Source organism: Plecotus auritus (assembly GCF_963455305.1).
Source record: "Plecotus auritus genome assembly, chromosome: 7".
Lineage (NCBI taxonomy): Eukaryota > Metazoa > Chordata > Mammalia > Chiroptera > Vespertilionidae > Plecotus > Plecotus auritus.
The window spans coordinates 143,522,978-143,542,954 of NC_137774.1; the positions used below are offsets into that span (position 1 = coordinate 143,522,978).

The 19,977-nt window shown below is 38.8% G+C and overlaps 1 protein-coding gene across 5 annotated transcripts in view; it reads right to left on the bottom strand.

Moving 5' to 3' along the window:
• The window catches only part of RNF180 (ring finger protein 180), a 96,875-nt gene that overhangs the window by 10,458 nt on the left and 66,440 nt on the right, over window positions 1-19,977 (bottom strand). For all 5 annotated transcript variants that reach the window (XM_080680040.1, XM_080680037.1, XM_080680038.1 and 2 more), the window contains 2 exons: window positions 9,785-10,010; window positions 5,094-5,222 (listed from right to left, as the gene is read on the bottom strand). In XM_080680040.1, coding sequence (XP_080536166.1) covers window positions 5,094-5,222; window positions 9,785-10,010 — 355 coding nt within the window. The remainder of the gene's footprint in view (window positions 1-5,093; window positions 5,223-9,784; window positions 10,011-19,977) is intronic.

Consider the following 19,977-nt stretch of genomic DNA (forward strand, 5'->3'; position numbering starts at 1 on the left):
TCAAATCAGGGATGCTGCCATCACTGTTTTTATGGAAAATCCAACAGAAGTCCTAGCTTAGAAAGTATAGCAAGAAAAAAGAAGAAACACTATGCATATTAGATTGAAATACATAAAACTGTCTTTATTTACAGATATGATTGTCTTCGTTGAAAGCCCCCTAAACCCTATAAAAAATAGATAACATCACTAATCATCATGGAAATCAAAATGCAAATCAAAACCACCATTACATACCAGCTAACACCAGTCAGAACTGTTATCATCACAATCTGAACAAATAAAATGTGTTGGTGAGGATGTGGAGAAATAGAATCCCTTATGTACTGTTGGTCTGACTGAAAACTGGTGCGACTACTATGAAAAACAGTATGGAGATTCCTCAAAAAACTAAAGATATACGATGCGACCCAACAATTCCACTTCTGGGTATTTATCAAAAGAAAATGAGAACACTAATTTGAAAAGATATATGCACTCCTATGTTCATTGCAGCATTATTTACCACAGCCAAGATATGGAAGCAACCTAGGTGAACATCCATAGATGAATAGGTAAAGAAGATGAAGAAAGCAGTTACAAAAGAGGCATCTAAAAAGCTGACATGCATTTGAAGGGATCTCAAATTATTAGAGACCAGAAAAAATGCAAAATAAAATAGTAACGAGGTTCTTAATTCCCATTCTCTGCCAAATTTGTCATTTTCCATAGTTCTAATTTTTCCCAACCTTCACACACTGTTAATTATACTGGTTATTTGGGAGAACTCTTGGCACTATGTAGTGAAGTTAATTATATTCATATTCTATGACCTAGACATTCTGCTCCTAAGTTTATATACCAAATAAATATTCATACGGTCCACACTATATTAGTGTTATTTTAGTGGCAGGGATTTAGAGGTATTTTGGATTCCAATCAGTGAATAGAGAGGAAAAATGAGGTAGATACACACCTCAGTAGAGCATTAATTAGAACCCACAGATTAGAGGTATACATAGCCATCTGGATAGATCTAAAAGTTTAGTGCTAAGTGAAAAAGTTAAGAAATGGGATGGGAATCAAACCTTTTAAATCTCTCTTTCATACAAAACCAAAAAGAAAAAATTTCAAAATATAATAAAACAATAAAAAGGGAAGAAAATTAAAAACACAAACTTTCACAGCATGGCAATTTTAGTCTGCAAATGCAACATAACTAACTATACACGCATAATACCAGTGTGGCTCTGTTCTTTAAAAAGGATACAAAAGCAGGCTCAAGCAAAAACAAATCATCCCTCCCATTTCCATAAATTAAAAATATATGCACAGAAAACAATAGTACACATTATATAGGAATACAAACAAAAAGACGTTAAATAAACCCAACCTCATGGAAAGTAGGATTGGGGTCAGTCTAGTGCAGTCTAGTGATGATGGTATGTCATAAATGAAGTAGGACTGGCACAACTCCTCTGTGCCCAATGTACAAAAAAGAGAACAACACCACAGCAAGTACATAAGAATATCTCTAACCTAAAAATGTGTATGACATTTGTAAAGAAAATAAGATTTTACTATAAAGACATAAAGATTTAGAGGATCTCAATAAAAGGAGAAAAAACAGTGAGTGGATAGGGAAAGCTATTACTAAAAGGTGTCAATTTTCCCTCAATTGACTAATACATTGAATAGGTCCTCCCTCACTCAATCCAACATAGTTTTTCATAGAACCTGACAAGCTAGTTTTAAAACTCAAAGCGAAAAAAGAAAAGCCAAGGCTCTCTTACAGAAAAACAAGTTTTTAAAAGGTGATGTCAAGACATAAATGTTTAGCAATTAAGACAAAATGGTTTCTCAGAAATAGACCCACACAATGGAAATTTAAAATATGACATATTAGCATTGTGGATCAGTAGGGAAATACATTATTTTTAATAAATGGTTGTTAGAAAAAAATTAAACAGAAAAATCCCCAAAGCAGTTGGATCCCTACTTACAACACAGCAACTCCCCTTCCCCTAATCCCATAAAACAGCGCCACCACAAATCAATTCCAAAGACCTTTAAATCTATTTAAAAAACACACAGGAAATGGATAAAGAATTTATTAAGGAGATAATACACACCAGAAATATGATGAAGAACTATAAGTCATTGGAAGATATAAAGTGAAAAGACCACAGCTGCCATTCATATAATTAACAGAAAAAGGAGTCACCAAAAATATTTTAAAAACTCTCAAAACTCGACAAGAAAAACACAAACAACAGAAAAATGAACAGAATTCATAAATGAGTATCACAGCTGAAGAAACTCAATTGCCCAATATACATATAAAAGTATGTTCAATTCCTATTAGTAATTAGAGAAGTTAAAATGCTGATGAGAACTCATTTTATACCTTTCAGACCATCAAAAGCTGAAGGACTGAAAATATCAAATGTGGTACACAAAATTGGTGATAAATCAATAGAGTCATTTAGGAAAATGGTTTGGTTTAGGTAATTAAGTTAAAGATGTGCTTTCCTTATGACCCAGCAGTTTTCTACTGTAATTTTTCTAGAGGAACTCTTATGCTCCAGGAGACATGAAACAATGGTAATAGCAGCATTGTTTATAACAACAAAAACCTGGACAGCTCAGCTGCTCATCACCAGGAAGAATGGATAAATGGTGCCATATCCACACGATGAACAACAGTATAGCAGTAAACATAAATGAATGTGGTTACACTTCCTAAAATGGATGAATCCAAGAAACATAATGCTGAGTGACAAAGCATATATAGAAGAATATATACATTACCATGGTAAATGTTTAAAAACAACCAAAATTAAATGAAGTTAAGTATACACATGTATACTTATATAAAGAAATGACAGACACAAAAGTCAGGGAACAGAAAGCAAACGAAGAAATACAGAAGGGGCACAGTAATCCTGGTAACGGAGGAGCCCAGCATGTGATTAAAGTCCTGCGTGTGGCAATTACAGAGGCTTTACCTGGAGGCCTCGCAGGGGAGAGGTGCCCTCCCACACCAGTCTTGGTGTAAGGCCAGGCCAGGGCATATCATCTCTGAAGGAGTTGCAGTCAAGGCCTCAGGCCCATGGCCACTGATGCTCGTTCACATACTGACATCCTAGTCCCAGCGCCTGCATTCCTACCCAGGTCCTTTATGTGAGGCCGCGGGCAGAGGGCTTCTCCAGGCACCTCTGCTGAGCTCTCTTTGCAGGGGAGAAGGGGGAAACCTTGAAGACATTTTTTCTGACTCTGTTAGTACCCAGTACTTTTCCACTCCTAACCCTTCTCATTTGCCACCCCCCCCAAAAAAAAAAATATCCCCTAAAAACAACAACAACAAAAAGCCCTTACAAACCTCAGGGTCCATAAAACTGCCAGTGCCTTTTGATCAGGACTCCCTCAGCAGTGAGATGATCGCCACCTCTGTACTGATTCACCTGAGCCTGGACCAGGGTGTGGTTCCAGGGGGGAAATGGAACGGAGGGAGGGGGTTGTTGTGAGGGGGGACTTGGCATTTCCTTCGGTTTCAGACTCTTGCTTATAGCATGGCACCAAGTGGCTAAAGGCTTAACTCTTTCAGTTTTGACTGAGCCTGACAGCTGGGCTCTCCCTGAGCTCCTAACAGTAACCTATTGCTTACGTTAGGTTGTGTAATAAAGCTACTTTGAACCTCCTCCATAAAAACCTGAGTTCTGTGGAACTCCTGTGTGGAGGACAAATAAGATGAAGCCACAAAGAAGTAACTGTTTAAATTACAGCGTCAGCACCCACGAATACAAAAAGATGAAGGAAATTATGGGGTGATCACAAAGGTGCTTCATTCTTTTTAAAATTTGGGTGTATGGTAGAAGGTAGGATACAAAGGAATATTTTAAAACACATAATTCATATTATAAATTTTCTCCTCTTTAGTATGAAATCCCTTAAGACTGATTTTCTTATATTTGATTTCATATTTGGGGCAAAATGTGATACATTTAAAATATTTTTTATGCCAATTCTGTGGATAATGAGTTTCTACAGATACTAACCACTTTAAAATATACTGTATGTGCTTATATAATGTCCTTAAACTACTTTCTTCATTCAAACCACTATATAAAGTTATATTTGATCCTTAAACTACTTTCTTTAAACCTTAGGGAGTTTGTAAATCAGTTTATTTTTTTACCTCAAGCATGCAGGCTCCGTTTCTTTCTACTTTTGGTTGATGTCCTTGCTGTGTTATTATCCATCTTCTTTACAAAAGTCCCTCCTGTTCCCTGAAGATCACAGTTCTCCATATCCCACATCTAACCCTTCCCACCCAGACCCTGTAATATCATCAAGGGCAAGTACTAAAACTGCACAATGGATCATTCTCTGACATACCATGGTTTTAAAAAAGGTGAAATTGTATTTTAAATTCATATTGTGTGATCATTTGTTACTGTATAAACAGTAAGAAATTCTCAAAGGTGGAAAAGGTATTATAGATTGCCTTGCCCTTATTTTGATAATTCCTTCTACCTATGTAGTGCAATTAGTTATAATTTAGAAAGTGCTTTCACATTAGCTCATTTGATCCTTATAACAACTCCATTAATTAGACAGGGCAGATATAATTATTCCCATCTAACAGATGAGAAGACAGAAACAAAAGAAGAAGTTTTGATGATATCCCTAGGCCAAACAGCTAGTTAGACCTGAACACAGAGACTGGTCTTCCTAGTCCACTGCACGCCTCTGAGACAAGGCTCTGCCACTTCCTACTTGTCCTAATCCTGTGAGACAACTGTAAAATACTAAACCTAAATAGACAAATCTCTTACTTTGGAGACACATTTCATTACCTACACATTAAACATTACCGACCACAAGGCAAATTAAATTTAGTGAGTTTCTCCTAATTATTGCTCGTATTGCATAGTCTCCATTATCTTCATAAGTACGCCTGTAGCTTTCAGCAAAATCCTTACTTATAATTGATCAATTCAGAAATATGTTTCTGGTAACATTGTTAAGGCAGGAAGAAAACAGCTTTAAAAAGAAAGCTTGTACAAAGTTAGTTAGCAGACCTTTTTTTAAAAAAAAATTAGTTTCCTTACCTCCAAAAAGATGGAATGCTTTCTTTCTGCAGCTCGGGAGGGGCCACGTTGCAGAGCTGGATTTCTGAAAACTTTGTTTTATTTTCAAATATTCTTTAGTGAAGAATGTTTTTGTGGCATTGTTCAGTTCTAGAATAAAGCAAAAGCAAACTATTTTTTAAACATTAATTTGAGTAAAATGGCAAGGACACAACAGTAATTGTTGTAGTATTTTGGTAATATAGTCAGAGCTCTTTAAGACAGTGAAGACGAAACTAGAGTCAATTTCCTTTGTAAGTCAAGACAAACGTAATTCTCCCAGATTCACATTTGAGGCAACTTTGATTATGTCAACATAGGACATGCATCTACGGTGAAGCTTCTACGTCAGATACTCAGATATTCACCAGACGTGGAGGATGCAGCGATGGATAAGACATATCTCCTGCCCTCAAGAAGACTGCAGACAAAACTGCAGACTAAAAGATGGAAATAGAAGGCACATGAAAAAGGGGGGAATGATAATGTGTTAGGGATGTAGCAATAGAATAGCTAGAGTAAAATCATGTGAGGCTCAGGAGTGATCATGGTTGGTTGAATCGGCAGATGCAAAACCTGAGGATACTGAGTAGGTGATGTCCTTAAAAAATCCTCAGAGCAAATGCACTATCAGCTTTTCTAATACATCCTCTAGGAGAAATCACATGAAAAATTCCCTTTAAAGTGCCAGAAAAACCTTTGCTCACCTTTAGGAAATGCTATGTTTCTTTTCATGAATCATGAGAATCATTTAATTGTGTACATACTTTTAATTTTCCTTAGGTAGCCAGAATATTTAAAACCAAATAGTTAATATCTAATTATAGCTATAATGTAGGGCCATATGGCTTATTTATCAGCCCATACACTCTCACCTGGTCTTTATATTTCACTTCAATTAATACATTCCCTTGTGCTGCTATTTCATTGATTATATCTTTTAAAACACCTCAAATTCTTTTGAGGTAGGGTATAAATAAGTAGGATAGTCCCTTTATTACTGATAGAATCTATATTACAGTATACAACCAAATACTCATTCTAGTGGAATATGTATTCTCAATATGATTTATATTAGAAAAAAACTGATTTTGAAAATAAAGGAAATTATAGCTTTGTTGTTTTGATAAATGAATCAAAAGACACTTGAATCATCATTGCTTTAAGATGTTAGGGAAAGCAATCCTAATAATAAAAGAGAATCATGTAAATTGACCGTACCTCTGCTACGCTCACCAGCCAATCAGGAGTGAGTATGCAAATTAGCCCAACAAAGAGGGTGGGTTAATTTGCATACACAGGCGCCAGGCGGAGAGCAGAGTGGGAGAGCCAGCGGAGAGTGGAGCAGCTTGGGGAACTTGGCTCCCCAAGCCACCAGACGGAGAGCAGAGAGGGAGAGCTGGTGGCTTGGAGGACTTGGCAGAGCGGGAGGCCGTGGGACAGAGACAGAGCAGGAAGGGAGTATGGGGAGCACCAGGAATGCTGGGAATCGTAGTTCTGGTGGCAGACAGATCTCCTAGACACTAGAGCAAAGTGAGCCTGGAGCAAGTTACTGTTGCAGTGGAGGACGGAGGGAAAGCAAAGGTGAGAGACATAAGTAAAATCAGAGTGTCTAGGAAAAATTAAAGGGAAGATATCCTAAAACTTCCAGGAAATCTACACCAATGAAGCAAAGAAAAAAAAAATGCCTCTATTATTCTGTGAGCACCAAACCAACCTGGGTTGGGGTCTCAGACAATTCGCTTATATGATTGCAAAGACAGACAGAAACTCCTGGATTAGAGAAGGCTCCCCTGAGGGCTCCCAGATTGGAGGGTGCAGGTCGGGCTGAGGGACCTACCCCCCATGCACGAATCTTTGTGCACCGGGCCCCTAGTTATTTAAAAATTATCAGTGTTAGATCATGAAAGGCAGGGACAACATCTGTCTAAATCGCTGTGTACATGGTCTAAAAGCTTCTTATTAAAACAGGCTCCTAGTAAATGCTTTCTTATACAGATAGCCAGAGATAATATTGAGAAAGGGATGTTATTGGTACCTCCAGTTTTTTCACTCCAAAGACCCCAACAAGGGATCTGGTCTTAGAAAAGAACCGCTTTTCCCCACATCAATATAAGCCAGAAATGAGGGCCCTCCAGTGAGCTCCTGCCCTCTCATGGAACTGCCTTCTTCACTGTCTCCATTCTTTACTTGTTCTTCCCAAGGAAAGAAAGAGTGATCTGCCCATTCTGCACAGCAAAAGAAACCACCAACAAAACAACAAGAAAGTCCACTGCATGGGAGAACGTATCTGCCAATGTTATCTCCGATAAGGATCTAATCTCCAAAGTTTATAGGGAACTCATACATCTTAACAAGAGGAATCTTAACAGTCCAATAAAAAAATGGGCAAAGGATCTAAACAGACACTTTTTGAAAGTGGACATACAAAAGGCCAAAAGACATATGAAAACATGCTCAAAGTCACTAATCATCCGAGAGATGCAAATCAAAACAACAATGAGGTACCACCTCACACCTGTCAGAACGGCTATCATCAACAAATCAACAAACGACAAGTGCTGGTGAGGATGTGGAGAAAAAGGAACCCTCGTGCACTGCTGGTGGGAATGCAGACTGGTGCAGCCACTGTGGAGAACAGTATGGAGTTTCCTCAAAAAACTAAAAATGGAACTCTCATTTGACCCAGTAATCCCACTTCTAGGAATATATCCCAGGAATCAGAAACACCAATCAGACAGAATATATGCACCCCTATGTTCATAGCAGCACAATTTACAATAGCTAAGATTTGGAAACAGCCTAAATGCCCATCCACAGATGAGTAGATTAGAAAACTATGGTACATCTACACAATGGAAGACTATGCTGCTATAAAAAAGAACATACCATTTGCAATAGCATGGATGGACAATGGAGAGCATTATGTTAAGTGAAATAAGCCAGTTGGAGAAAGATAAATATCACATGATCTCACTCATTTGTGGAATATAATCAGCAGCATAAACTGATGAACAAAAATAGATCCAGAGACAGAGAAGCATCGAACAGACTGTCAAACCTCAGAGGGAAGGCAGGGGAGGTTGGAGGGGGTAATAGATCAACCAATGAACTCATATGTGTATATGCATAATCCAAGGACACAGACAATGGGTGGTGAAGGCTTGGGAGCAGGGGAGAGGGCAATGGGGAGAAAAGGAGACACATGTAATACTTGAAACAATAAAGAATTAAAAGGGGGAGAGAGAGAGTAATCTTCCTAGTGAGACTGATGACAGCTTAATGTCCCAATCACATTTCTCTACTGGGCAGTCACTATGCTTGACATGCATGCCCTTTTGTATCCTTTCATGCCCAGGTCTGCCCAAGCTCAGTTCAGGGATTTTGTGCTCCAGTCTACATGCACTGGGCAGATCAAAGAGGTGTAGCTTTATTTTCTCTTCATGATTTGATTACTGAGCCTAAAACCAGGTTTGCAAGTTGTCATGCAGCTGGCTGGGTTAGGCTACCCAAAGCTTATCTTCGAAATCTGATTCTCCCTTGCAGGCGGGTCCTTGGATTTTCTTTTAAGCGAGAAAAATGTACCATGTGTTTTCTCCAATTTACTGTACTTACTTTGATTCCCCCATCAAATCCTCTGGTTGAGGCGAGAATGTGGAGCAGACATTCTCTCCTTGAACACTTAGCACACTGTAGTGTAGCACTCAGTAAATACTAGCTCTGCTCACCTCTATCATTCTTCCCTCTTTTCTTGGCAGTTCTCTATGATCCACATTCATTAGCTTTATTTTTTTAAATTCATTTTATTTTAATTAATTATTTAATTAATTATTTATTTTATTGTTTAAAGTATTACAAATAGTAGTACATATGTCTCATTTTTCCCCCATTGACCTCCCCCTGTCCTCCCCCAGACCCCGGCACATGCCCTCACCCCCCTGATGTCTGTGTCCATTGGTTATGCTTATATACATGCATACAAATCCTTTGGTTGATCTCTTACCTCCCCCCCTCCAAACCTCCCCTGCCTTCCCGCTGAAGTTTGACAATCTGTTCGATATTTCTTTGTCTCTGTATCTATAGTATGTTTTAAATACTGTTTTATATTCTATTTTTGTATGATAATCAAATAAAGAAATCCTTGCTCCAATTTTACTTTCTTCTCATTAAGAAGAAAGACCTTAATTAAGAACAATAAGAAGGTTGAGATGATCTGGAGTGTGGGGGAAGGCATAATAGTTTTTCTCAGATATTTACAGATATATCCTCTGATACTCCAGAGAAAATAACAAGGGCCAAAGAATGAGTAATAATGGAAGGCAGATATAAGGAATAAACAATCAACAGGGCTGCTTCAAATTTCAATGGAATATCCTTGACACTGGAGAAGTCCACGTAAAGACTAAAAAATAGCTACTTAGGATGTTCTAGAAAAGACCTCAGCATAGAGTAAGGGACTAAAGATGAGAACCTATTCTTACCTATGATCCTGTGATTCTAACGGAGTTCTATGAGTTGGGCAAGCACTGTTTTATAAACTGGAGGGAGAGTAACAAATTATGTCACATTGTGTATGATTTTCAATAACTTTCTCATAATAGTTTACAAAATACCTTAAGATCCGGAACAAAGAGAATACAGAGGCGATCATGTTAATGAAAGGGAACAGTTACCTGTCTGGAAAAAGACTCTGGAAATAATTGTCCGACACAGTGGGCAGGGAGTGCTTGCAGGATTGTCTCTGGCAAGAGTCCGTAAGCAGGGCTCACAGAAGATGTGGTGGCAAGGGTAACACATGTATGGGTTGAAATAAACATCCAGACACACTGCACAGATGTAGCTTTCCTTTTCTTCTACATATTCAATTTCATCATCTGTATTCATGTCATTAGTCAAAGTCTGCAAAACATAAGCAAAACCAATTTTTCTTAGTTCAGCATGAGATTAGTTTCCTTGGAAAAAGAGACTAACTTTATATTTTGTTAAAATGAATGAAAATATTTATGAAAAGCATATAAGATTTGTTTCTGTGCCATATTCAAACTGACAGAAATACTACTTTGTAAAGTAAGAAGAAACAGAAAACATACATGAAAAAACTCAGAAGTCTTCATTATTCTTTTTACATAATGCTAAATGCTAACATATACCTAAGCACATTAAGCACACCTGTATCTCTATGTAACCAGCACTAATTACTAAGTGTTAGGTATACCAGACCCAGGATTACAGATTCTCCATCTGTCCTACCCCCACCACAGCATGAAATTTTATGGATGCAGTGTAGTGAAGTGGTTCAGAGTTTGGGCTGTAAAGTCAAACAGACCTGTGGCTTAAATAAGTTATTATGACCTTAACCTTATTCAATGACTCTGATCCTCAATTTCCCGGTAAGTGTAATGATTGTCTTAGTCTGTGTGGGCTGCTGCTTCTGTCAGACAAGTTTCCGTTATTTAGAGCTAAAATCACAATAACCATCTCCACTCGCCTGCTAACTCCCTATCTTTCACAAGCAACCATCCCTGAGCCAACAGTGGTTAAGACCTTTCATACCTTATCTTGGCTCACACAAAATATAAAAGCACATGTGCACATAAGCACGCTGCTACTTTTACCTTTATCAACATATCATGAATATCTGTATCAGGAGATACTGATCTATCTTTTCCTCTTATTTTTAACCTAGGTACACACGTATTTCACATAAATAAAATTATCTCATCTCGTCTTTTCATGTTTCAGCTTCTCCCTCTCCTCTCCTCTTTCTCCCTCTCCTCTCCCTTGCCTTCCTTCCCTTCCCTCACCTCCATCCCCTCCCCTTCCTCCCTCCCTCCTCTTACTTGCCTTGCCTCCCCGCTTCCTGCTCTTTGTGGACTTGCTCCTCCTCCCAGTCTCCTGGTTCCTCTCTGACGCCTGATCACTCTCCTTCCACTACTCTGCCCTCTGTAAAAATATCCCACCTCTCCTTTAGGCCCCTACTATGCTTCTGATACCTTCCACAATACTTCTACATCAAGCATGCTTGTTCTACATATTTCCTCCTCTATTACATTTATATGACCCTTGTGGGCATGGACTATGCTTTATTTATTTTTTCTTAACTCCTGGACCTGGAGGGAAGAATAGAAATTGGAATGAAGGGGGAAGTGGAAAGGAAATTTGAGTTAAGAGGGAAGTATGGAGAAACCATGGAGAATGTGGATGAGACACCTGTCAGTCTGACTACACAGGGTTTTTCCAATAAGGAATAGGAAATATTCCTTGGAGAGACAAGGTGGGTCAGTTGCTATTGATCAGGACTGGGCAAGTGATAGACTATGGGCTAAAGACAGCCTGCTGCCTGTTTTTGTAAACAATACTTCACTGGAACACAGCCATGCTCCTTTGCCTCTGTACTGTGGATGGCTGCTCTGTGCTACCATTGCAGAACTAAGCAGTGGTGACAGAGACTATGATCCGCAAGCCTAGTGTGGAGACCATTCCTTGCTAGCCTGAGAAGTTTCATTATGTTCCTGAACACAGCACTGCTAATTCCCCCTCAATCAACAAATATTTATTGAGTGCGTTAATAAGCATTATTTCAGGCTTTCTTAGTCTGCTCAGGTTGCAATAACAAAATACCACAGACTGGGTAGCTTAAACAGCAAACGTTTATTTTTTCTTCAAGCTGGGAATCCAAGATCAGGGTGCCACATATGGTGAGTTCTGATGAAGGCTCCCTTCCCGGCTTGCAGATGGCCGCCTTCTCTCCGTGTGCTCACACGGCCTTTCCTCTGTGCATGCAGAGAGATCTTTCTTCCTTTTCTTACAAGGCCAGCAATCCTATGTGACCACCCCCTCCACCCCTCTCATATGACCACATTTAATCTTTATTATCTCCTAAAAACCCTATCTCGCTGGGGGTTAGAGCTTCAACACATGAATTTTGGGAGGACACAACTCAGTACATAGCAGGGATACACAAGGCACTAGGAATACTGCCGTGAACATATCAAGTAAGTAAGGCCTAAGAACTAGTTCTTTAAAAAGAAGCAAAATCTATGTGTGTGTGTGTGTGTGTGTGTGTGTGTGTGTGTGTGTATATATATATATATATATATATATAAAAGAAAAATCTATATATATAATACGCTAATTGTCCCTCTGACCATTTGACAAGTCGCTATAATGTGCACTGACCACCAGGGGGCAGACACTCCGACCGGTAGGTTAGCTTGCTGCTGGGGTCTGGCCGACTGGGACTGGGTGAAACGGATCAGACATGCCTTAGCGCCCTCCCACGGTCCCTCCCTGGCCCCGATGGTGCACCGGTGGGGTCCCTCGGCCTGGCCTGCACCCTCTTGCAATCCGGGACCCCTCGGGAGATATAGGAGAGCCGGTTTCGACCCGATCCCCACAGGCCAGGTGAGTGCACAGGGCCTCTACTATATTTATAAGAATGTGAGTCCTAAGTGGCAGAAAGAGGCAGTAATTAAGGAATGGGGTACCAAGGACCTGAACCAGAGTGGTTGCCTTGAAAATTTAAGATATTTGGAAACCAAAATCAGCAGGAGCTAATTTTCATTTTGGTAGAGGAGGAGACACTGGTTTTATGATGAATAATTTTGATCTTTTTTCCCCTAAGTCTTAAAATAATCATATCTTTTGAGTTCACATTTTTATTCTGATATGCATTTCTCTACTTCTTTTGAAGTTTTAAAAAAAGAAGTCAAAGATCCTTGTTTCTGGCCTCCAGGCAGGTGAGAAGTCCCATTGGGCTAGGAGCTACCTGGAGAGTGAACACAGGTCTATAAAAAAAGGCATTTTTCAGCTGCCAGTGCCAATCCTTTCTGCTGTCAATCAGTTCCAGATCCACCAAATGCAGCTGCTCAAACCACAGCCTGTCACTCATTACTTAGAGAGTAAAGAGTTCTTTCAGTCTTCTCTCTTCTTTACTAAACCTCTTGGGCCCCTTTTCCTGCCTTAGTACTTCATTTTCTTTGTTTTTTTTTTGTAGCACAAAAAGCTCCTCCATTTACTGTATATAACCAGTGTGTTTTCTGTTCCAGGGCCTTGTTATCCATGACCCTTCTCCACTCAGGCAGAAACAGAGAATGTGTGACTGCCTCAAGGAATGGATGGCACAGCAGCATGTAAATAACAAAGAAATTATTAAATTTTTGGCGTTTGATTTTCAAAAGTCCAGGATTCTGAGTATAAATGATAGAATTAAAGAGTTTTTTTTTTTCCTGCTTCTCCTTTCCCCATCTCCTATGCTCAACATATACTAAAGATTCTTTGGGGTTTGGGCAGGAATCTGGAGGATCTCTGAGAGAGCACTCTGCTATATATTCACCCAAATCAGAGAATAATGGACAGGATAGAAAATTCCACCCGATTTTGGGTTTTGATAGCAGGGAAGCCCACAACCTCCAGCCCCTTCCAGCAGCCTCAAGACAGCCAACACAGCCAGACCCAGACTACAACCTGAGCTGTACAAAGGAAACAGACTCTGAATAGCCCTAAAGAGCCCTCAGGGACTGGTTTGAAAAGGGGGTTCAGTCTCGGAAAGCAATATAGTACCTAAACCTATCAGAAACAGACGCTTGAGAGACTAAGACTGACAGCAGGCAGACAGGCAAAGCAGGCAGACTGGTCCCACCTGCTTGCATGCAAACAGGAGCTGTGGATCACCTGGAATTTCAACAAGGTGCTAACTACCTAACGAGAAACTGAGAAGTGGCAGACAGAACAGAGGAGTGGGGTCTTAAACCAGCCCCCACTTCACTTTTTTATCTTTTATTAAAAAAAAATAAAATATTTTATTTATTACTAGAGGCCTGATGCATGAAATTTGAGCACTGGGGTGGTGGTGGGGGGTGTCCCTCAGCCCAGCCTGCACCCTCTCCAATCTGGGACCCCTTGGGGGATGTCCGACTGCCGGTTTAGGCCCAATCCCGCAGTCGGACAGCCCTCTCACAATCCAGGACTGCTGTTTCCCATCCACTCTCCTGCCTGGCTGCCTAGTTGCCCCTAACCACTCTGCCTGCCAGCCTGATAGCCCCCTAACCACTCTCCTGCTGGCCTGACACCTAACTGCTCCCCTGCTGGCCCAATAGCCCCCAACTGCCCTCCCCTGCAGGTCTGGTCCCCCCCAAATGCCCTCCCCTGCAGGCCTGGTCATCCCCAACTGCCCTCCCCTGCTGGCCATCTTGTGACAATGTGGGGCGGCCATCTTGTGACACGAGGGTGTGAGGGGAAATTTGCATATTACCTCTTCATTATATAGGATTTTATTTTATCTTATTTTTTCCACCCTTTTCTTCCCCACTTCTCCTTCTTCCATCCTGTTTTAACCTCTCCTGTCCCCACTTTAGTTTTTCTCTTTCCTTTCTTTTTACCCCTGGTTAAAAATTGATCTTCTTTATCTGCTTCACTTATGTATTATTATTATTGTAGTCTCTGTTGGCTTACTCATATATCTAATTTCCTCTCCCCTGCTCCAATTCCATGCACCCTTCTCCTTTCTCTTTCTTTGTTAGTCAATTTTTAAAAAATTTATGCTTGTTTTTCCTCTCCTCTGGTGCTTTCTTCTTCTCCTAATTGTTTAATTAGTTTCACTCAATAAACTCAAGCCTACCTGCTCTCTCCTCTATTCTCCTTTTCCAAAAACGGATGAATAAATGAATAAATTAAAAAATATATTTTTTGTTTTATCTTTTTATTACTTAATTTATTTTATTTTTTCCTTTTCTTCTTACCCATTCATCTCTTTCTACCTCCTCTATACTGAATCAGGGTCTTTCCTGTATTCATTCAACTCCTTAACCTTACTCTCTGTATATAAGTTCTGCCTCTACTGATTCCCCCCCTTTTTGTGGGTGTATGTTGTTTGCTTTTTTTGGTTTATCTGTTTGTTTTGTGATGGTTTTTTTATTTTGATTTTCTCTCTTACCTTTTATTTTCTTTCCTTGATATCATCTTTGCTCTCTTTTCTCTCTCCTAATTCTCTTTTCTCTGGTGGTCATTTTTATCGGTGTTACTGGTGTCATGAGTACATTCAGGTTTTGCTCCTTTTGTGTGGTGTCTTGTCGAGTTGTATTTTGTGCTGTTTGGTCAAAGTGGTAGAGGGTGAGCCACATAACCAGACACCCTGAGAGAAGACTCCATCCACAAATGAGACAATAACACTCAAGACCCAACTATACCACGATAACCCAAATATCCCAAGTAGGGGGCTTCCCTAGAAAACCCAGCCCAGAAGACCTGAGAGACTGCACCACTGGGTCACACAAAACATCAACTATATAAGACAAACTCAAAAAATTGGGGTGGCATAGCAGTATGATCTAATACATAGAAAAAATCATCAAGGAACAGCAAAAATGGGGAAGCAAAAAAACAACCTCCATATGAAAGAAAAGGAGGAATCACCAGAAAAAAAAAATGAAACGGGGGCAAGCAAATTTGTCAGAGAAAGAATTCAGAGCACTGGTTATAAGGACGCTGAAAAGGATGGAAGACAAATTCAACAACATGTAAGAATCAAGAGGAAATAAAAAAGAATCAATAATAGGGGTGCTAGAAGGAGAGGAAGCTGAGCAAGGAATAGAAAACCTGTTTGAAGAAACAATGACAGAACACTTTCCTGATTTTGGGAAGAAAAAAGGCACACAACTCCAAGAAGCACACAGAGTCCCAAACAAGATGAACCCAAAAAGGCCCACACCAAGACACATCATAATTAAACTGGCAAACACCAACAACAAAGCAAGAATTTTAAAGGCTGCCAGAGAGAGACAGAAAGTTACCAAAAGGGATCTCCCATTAGACTATCAACTGATTTCTCAACAGAAACACATCAGGCCAGAAGGGAATGGAATGAAATATACAAAGTGATGCAAAGCAAGGGACTGAATCCAAGAATACTATACCCAGCAAGGCTATCATTCAAAACTGAAGGTGAAATAGGGTGCTTCACAGACAAAAAAAGGACTAAGGGAGTTTATTACCACCAATCCAGCAATGTAAGAAATGCTAAAGGGACTGCTGTAAAAAGAAGAAATAGAAAGGGAAGAAGGAACATAGGCATAAAGAATAAAAATGGCAACAAACAAGTACCTATCAGTGATAACCTTAAATGTAAATGGGTTAAATGTTCCAATCAAAAGACATAGGGTAGCTGAATGGATAAGAAAACATGACCCATACATTTGCTGTCTGCAAGAGACCCACCTCAGAACAAGGGACTCACAGAGACTGATAGTGAAGGGATGGAAAACGTTTTTTCAGGCAAATGGAAAAAAAATCTGGGTAGCAATACTTATATATGACAAATTAGACCTCAAAGTGAAGGCCATAACAAGAGATATGGAGGGCCACTTCATAATACTAAAGGGAGCAATTCAACAAGAGGATATAACTCTGGTAAACATATATGCACCCAATATAGGAGCACCCAAATACATAAAAAAACTTCTGGAAGATATCAAGGGAGAGATCACCAGCAAGACCATTATAGTAGGGGACTTTAATACCCCATTGACACCACTGGATAAATCCTCTAAACAAAAATTCAGCAAAAAAAAAAAAAACAGCAATCCTAAATGACTCACTAGATCAGATGGAACTAATTGACAACTTCAGAACATTTCAACCCAAAGTACAGAATATACATTCTTCTCAAGTGCACAGGGGGCATTTTCAAAGATAGACCATATATTAGGACTTAGGCCATCTCTTCAAATTAAAGAAGATAGAAATCATATCAAGCATCTTCTCAGATCACAATGGCATAAAATTATAAATAAACTACAATTAAAAAAACACACAAACACTTGGAAGCTAAACAGCAGGCTATTAAACAATGATTGGATAATCAAAGAGATCAAAGAAGAAATAAAAATCATCCTGGAAACAAATGACAACAAAAACACAACAATCCAAAATCCATGGGACACAGTGAAAGCAGTCCTGAGAGGGAAATTCACAGTTCTACAGGCCCATCTCAAAAAACAAGAAAAACTGTTAATAAATTATCTAACACTACAACTCACAGAATTAGAAAAAGAGCAATAAGGAAAACCCAGAGTAAGCAGAAGGAAGGAAATAATAAAGATAAGAGTGGAAATAAACGACAGAGATAAAAACAAACAAACAAACAAACAAACAAAAAAACAATACAAAAGATCAATAAAACCAAGAGCTGGTTCTTTGAAAGAATAAACAAGATTGATGAAACAAAGAGAGAGGACCCAAATAAACAAAATCAGAAATGAAAGATGTGAAGTAACAACTAACTCCACAGACATAAAAAGGATTGTAAAAACATACTATAAACAACTCTACTCCAACAAACTGGACAAACTAGATGAAATGGACATATTCTTAGAAAAACACAAGCTTCTAAAACTCAATCAGGAAGAATAATAGGCTGATAACTACCAATGAAATTAAAGCAATAATAATAATAAAAAAACTTCCAGCAAACTAAAGCCCTGGTCTAGAAAGCTTCACAGGGGAGTTTTACCAAATATTCAAAAAAGAACTAAAATCTATCCTCCTCAGGATAGAAATCAAGAGTAAGGCACTCTTTCAAGCTCTTTCTATGAAGCCAGCATTACCCTAATCCCAAAACCGATAAAGACACCACAAAGAAAGAGAATTACAGACCAATATCCCTAATGAACATAGATGCTAAAATCATCAACAAAATTCTAGCAAATCGGATCCAGCATTACATTAGAAAGATCATACACCATGACCAAGTGGAATTTATTCCAGGGATGGAAGGCTGGTACATCAATAAATGTGATACAACACATAAACAAATTGAGAGACAAAAATCACATAATTATATCAATTGATGCAGAAAAAGCATTTGAAGAAATCCAACACCCATTCCTGATAAAAACTCCCAGCAAAGTGGGAATAGAGGGATCATACCTCAACATAATAAAAGCCCTATATGACAAACCTACAGCCAACATCATACTCAATGGGCAAAAACTAAAACCATTTCCACTAAGAACAGGAACAAGGCAGAGATGCCCACTTTCACCACTCCTGTTTGACATAGTGCTGGAATTGCTAGCCATAGCAATCAGATAAGAAGAAGAAATAAAAGGAAAAGAAGAAGTAAAACTGTTATTATTTGCAGATAATGACATGATATTGTATATAGAAAACCCTAAAGACTCCATCAAAACACTACTAGACTTAATAAATGAATTTGGCAATGTAGCAGGATACAAAATTAACACCCAGAAAGCTATAGCTTTTTTATACACCAATAATGAACTCACAGAAAGAGAAACTAAAAAACAATCCCATTTACCATTGCACCAAAAAAATTAAGATACCTAGGAATAAACTTAACTAAGGAGGTAAAAGACCTGTACTCAGAAAACTACAGGACATTAAAAAAAGAGATAGAGGAAGACATAAACAAATGGAAGAATATACCGTGTTCATGGACTGGTAGAATCAACATCATTAAAATGTCCATACTATCCAAAAGCAATCTATAGATTCAATGCAATCCTCATTAAAATACCAATGGCACATTTCACAGACCTAGAACAAACTCTCCAAATATTCATCTGGAATAAAGAAAGACCCCAAATAGCCTCAAAAATACTGAGAAAGAAGAACAAAGTTGGAGGGATCACAATACCAGATATCAAGCTATATTACCAAGCCATTGTTCTCAAAACTCCCTGGTACTGGCACAAAAACAGACATATAGACCAATGGAACAGAACAGAGAACCCAGAAATCAGCCCAAGTCAATATACTTAACTAATACTGACAAAGGAAGCAAGAGCATACAATGGAGTCAGGACAGTCTCTTCAATAAATGGTGTTGGGAAAATTGGACAGATGCATGCAAAAAAATGAAACTAGACCACCAACTTACACCATACACAAAAGTAAACTCAAAATGGATCAAGGTCTTAAACGTAAGACAGGAAACCATAAATATCTTAGAAGAATCCAGAGGCAGCAAAATATCAGACATATTTCATGGCAATATCTTTACCCACATAGCTCCTAGGACAATGGAAACTAAGGAGAAAATAAACAAATGGGACTACATAAAAATGAAAAGCTTCTGCAGAGCAAAAGAAACCATCAACAAAACAACAAGAAAGCCCACTGCATGGGAGAACATATCTGCCAATGTTATATCCGACAAGGGTTTAATCTCCAAAATTTATAGGGAACTCATACAACTTGACAAAAGGAAGATAAACAATCCAATCAAAAAATGGGCAAAGGACCTAAATAGATACTTTTTAAAAGAGGACATAAAGAAGGCCAAGATACATGTAAAAACATGCTCAAAACACTAATCATCCAAGAGATACAAATCAAAATGACAATGAGATACCATCTCACGTCTGTCAGAATGGCTATCATCAGCAAATCAACAAACAGCAAGTGCTGGTGAAGATATGGAGAAAAAGGAACCCTCCTGCACTGCTGGTGGGAATGCAGACTGGTGCAGCCACTGTGGAAAACAATATGGAATTTCCTCAAAAAATTAAAAATGGAACTCCCATTTGACCCAGTAATCCCACTTCTAGGAATATATCCCAAGGAATCAGAAACACCAATCAGAAAGTATATATGCACCCTAATGTTCATAGCAGCACAATTTACAATAGCTAAGATTTGGAAACCGCAGATGAGTGGATTAAAAAACAGTGGTACATCTACACAATGGAATACTACACTGCTATAAAAAAAGAAGGAACTTTTACCATTTGCAACAACATAGATGGATCTGGAGAGCATTATGCTAAGCGACATAGCCAGTCGAAAAAAGATAAATATCACATAATCTCACTCATTTGTGGAATATAATGAACAACATAAATTGATG